Raw genomic sequence first — 3244 nt, forward strand, 5'->3', positions numbered from 1 at the left:
AATGGTTCAAGCATTTCTTTTTGGTTGTATGAATACTGGTGAAGGCATTGACTTTCCTACTGGCCCTCAACCGTTCGATCTAGAGCATTAATGTTAGGTCTCCCATTATATATATAAGAGGAACACAAGGCCTTCGAAGCCTCTCCATCTCTCTCAGACCCAGAAAGCCAGAGTATAGGGGCGACCTGATCACTTGGTGAGAACATAGACAGATGGCAACAACAATGAAACTGACGCTTCTTGTTGTTGTACTTCTAGTTGCAGCAGCAGCGACAGTGCTACCTCAAACAGAAGCTGCTGCATATGTGGTCGGAGATACCACTGGTTGGACTACTCCTTCCGGCAACGCTACCTTTTACACCTCCTGGGCTGCCAAGCATAACTTTTCAGTTGGTGATATTCTGGGTGAGCATATATTCTACCTTTTTTTTATGGTCTCAGTATTTGTTGAATTATGCACAAAAATTGTTAAATTACCGGTTATTTCAAAAGTTTAGTGAAATATTTAATTTAAATGTGAGTGATTTGACGAAGTTAAGGTTATAACACATGACCTTGGGCTATAATATTATGTTAAATCACCAATTGTCACACAAGCTTAAGCTTGATAGAAAGAGGTTAAGGGCTTATTTGAGTGTGCATTTGAGTGACCTAAAAGTGTGTTTAACGCTCAAAAAGTCTATTTGAAGAAAAGTAACAATTTAGTAAAAAAAGATTGAAAGTGCTTTAAGGGTGCAAAAAGCCTAAAAATAGTTAAAACACACTTTTGACAAAAGCTTAAAAGTGAAGTTTTTGCCAAAAAAACGTTTTTTAACTTAAAAGCTTTATTTATCAAACACAATCCCAAACATGCTCTAAAGTAATTAAATTTACTTTTTCTTATCAGCTTAAGCTTTTAAAGCATGTTTGAAATTGCGTTTGAGAAATATAGTTTTTAAGTTAAAAAAAGCGCATTGTGGCAAAAAGTCTCATTTTTAAGCTTTACCAAAAGTGTGTTTTGGTCATTTTTAAAGTAAAAAAGTCAAAAAGTACTTTTAAATTTTTTTTACCAAACATGCTGGTCTTTGTTTGGCACGACTTTATAAGTACTAAAAGTATTTTTTAAGCTCTCTAACGCAATTTCAAACAAGCCCCAAGGTAAGTGGTACTTCAACAGAAATCATGAAAATTGAGAAGCCCAAAATTTTATTGGTTTCTTTCACTTCATTTGGAGTCTTCTATAGCCTTTGATGCTTTTGGTATTCCGAAATCAAAAATTGAATAAACTTGGTGATGATTTTGGTGTATTTGCAGCCTTCAACTTCACCACTGGAGTACATGACCTTGCTACAGTTAGCCAAATTGCTTTTGATGCCTGCAACACAAGCAGTAATATCACCCTAACAAAAACTGGACCGGCCAACTTCACCCTCAATTCCACCGGGAGCTACTATTTCATCTGCACCTTCCCTCAGCACTGCTCCAGGGGACAAAAGTTAGCCATTAATGTCACCAAGGCTAATTCCTCCGGCACTAGTCCACCACCTCCGGCTGGAATTATATTGGCGTCTCCGCCTCCACTGAGTGGATCATCAGCCTCATCTCTTGCTGCTACTTTCTCTCTTATTCTCATCACCATTTCCTCAACTATCTTTTATCTATTTTAGTTTCGTTTTCTGGTCTATCTCATACACGGAGCTTATGTGGTTCCCTTTTTTTTTTTTTTTTAGGTGAGCTTATATATCTTGGTTTGGTTGCTTCATATATACACAATTCGCATTTGATGATATTATTTGTGTATGAATAAATCTTTTCGATGTGTAATCAAATAACTTTTTAACAAGATAACTCGACTTCTAGTGGATCAGCACCTAATTAAAGGTCTTTTAAGCGAGTTAGAAATTGCGTTGAAAATAGAGTTTTTACTTAAAAAAAAAATCCCTTGGTTCAAGCACTCTAAAATGCAGTGTCGTTGGGATGGATCTGTCAGTATCGATCGTTTAAAAAATCTATAATCTAGATTAGGTTTTGAAGATTTTATTTTGATCTGTCGGCAATAAAAATAATTTACTTGGAGAAGGAACTTTTCTTCATTGCAATATTATACTCAATCCAGCTGAAAAACTTACCTATTCTTTTTAATAGCTATCAATGAAATTGAACATTGCCTATTACTTTAAACAGACACATTCTCTAAAGCATAAGGCCTAAGAAAAGATATCATGATTTTTGCATATAAAACTTGACTTTCAATGAGTTAATTACCTATATTTAGCTCATCCAGCGTGGAGCTTTCTGATTAACCCTGTTGATACAAAATATATCCTAAAGCCTAAATAAAGAGCCAACTCCAAATAAAAGGCCTATAGCTCACTAAGTCACTAAGTCATTAAGCCCAAGCCCTTGCAATCTTGGCACGGTCTCCTAGTCATCGCCTAGTCCGCTCCAAATCGTTCAGTTATGCACCGTATTATACTAGCCCAATAATCAGGGAGCCTATCTATCATTCAACAACTCAAATCGGAGTATAACAAACTAGATCTCTCCCAAAAGGAGTCCAGATACATGATATACTCTCCATGCAATCTCGAAGATTATCTTGAAGGATAATCTTCGGCTAAAACCACTCACACGGATTAAGGGACTCGAGTAGGAGTCCCACAAGGACTCACTCACTCACAGCTTCTATAAAAGTAGGAGCCAACAAACGATTCAAACATGGTGAATTCTATACTCAACTATTCTCAATTCATTATCTCTCTATTTTCTTATCTACTCTTTTTTATTCACATTCTCAATTCATTATCTCTCTATTTTTTTATTTACTCTTATTTATTCAGATTTTAACTTAGGCATTGGAGGTGGAACGGCCACCACACCCCCCACTTTGTGGCCTTCCACTACTGATCAATTTTGCTCTTAACAGGCTTTTGAATCGAGTTGCTACCAAGATTGACAACTGCTTCAACAAACCCTATGGTTGGCCGGTTGTAACGCCCCACCCGATCAATATTGCAATATATTTTACATATATCCACGCGGCGCTACTACTACTTTTCTTGATAAACATTGCAATGAAAATGCTATATATTTTGTTTTTAACTTAAACTAAACTATAAACTGTAAGAGCAATTACTAGAACATTAATCTGAAATGTAACTTACATCTAAGTATAACTTATACACACTTGTTGAATATATCAAAAATTACTACTATAGTCTAAACCTGAAAACTCCCAAAGATACGTCATCGCCTTGGACCTTTA

At 36.0% G+C, this 3244-nt stretch overlaps 1 protein-coding gene across 1 annotated transcript; it reads left to right on the forward strand.

Moving 5' to 3' along the window:
* Nucleotides 1-212: 212 nt before the first annotated feature.
* LOC132164889 (umecyanin) lies at nt 213-1652 on the forward strand. The gene is made up of 2 exons (XM_059575393.2): nt 213-405; nt 1294-1652. The coding sequence occupies exons 1-2, from the start codon at nt 213-215 to the stop codon at nt 1644-1646; spliced, it is 546 nt and encodes a 181-aa protein (XP_059431376.2). The 3' UTR covers nt 1647-1652.
* The last annotated feature ends 1592 nt before the right edge of the window (nt 1653-3244 follow it).

This window comes from Corylus avellana, chromosome 11 (assembly GCF_965113065.1).
Source record: "Corylus avellana chromosome 11, dhCorAvel1.hap1.2, whole genome shotgun sequence".
Lineage (NCBI taxonomy): Eukaryota > Viridiplantae > Streptophyta > Magnoliopsida > Fagales > Betulaceae > Corylus > Corylus avellana.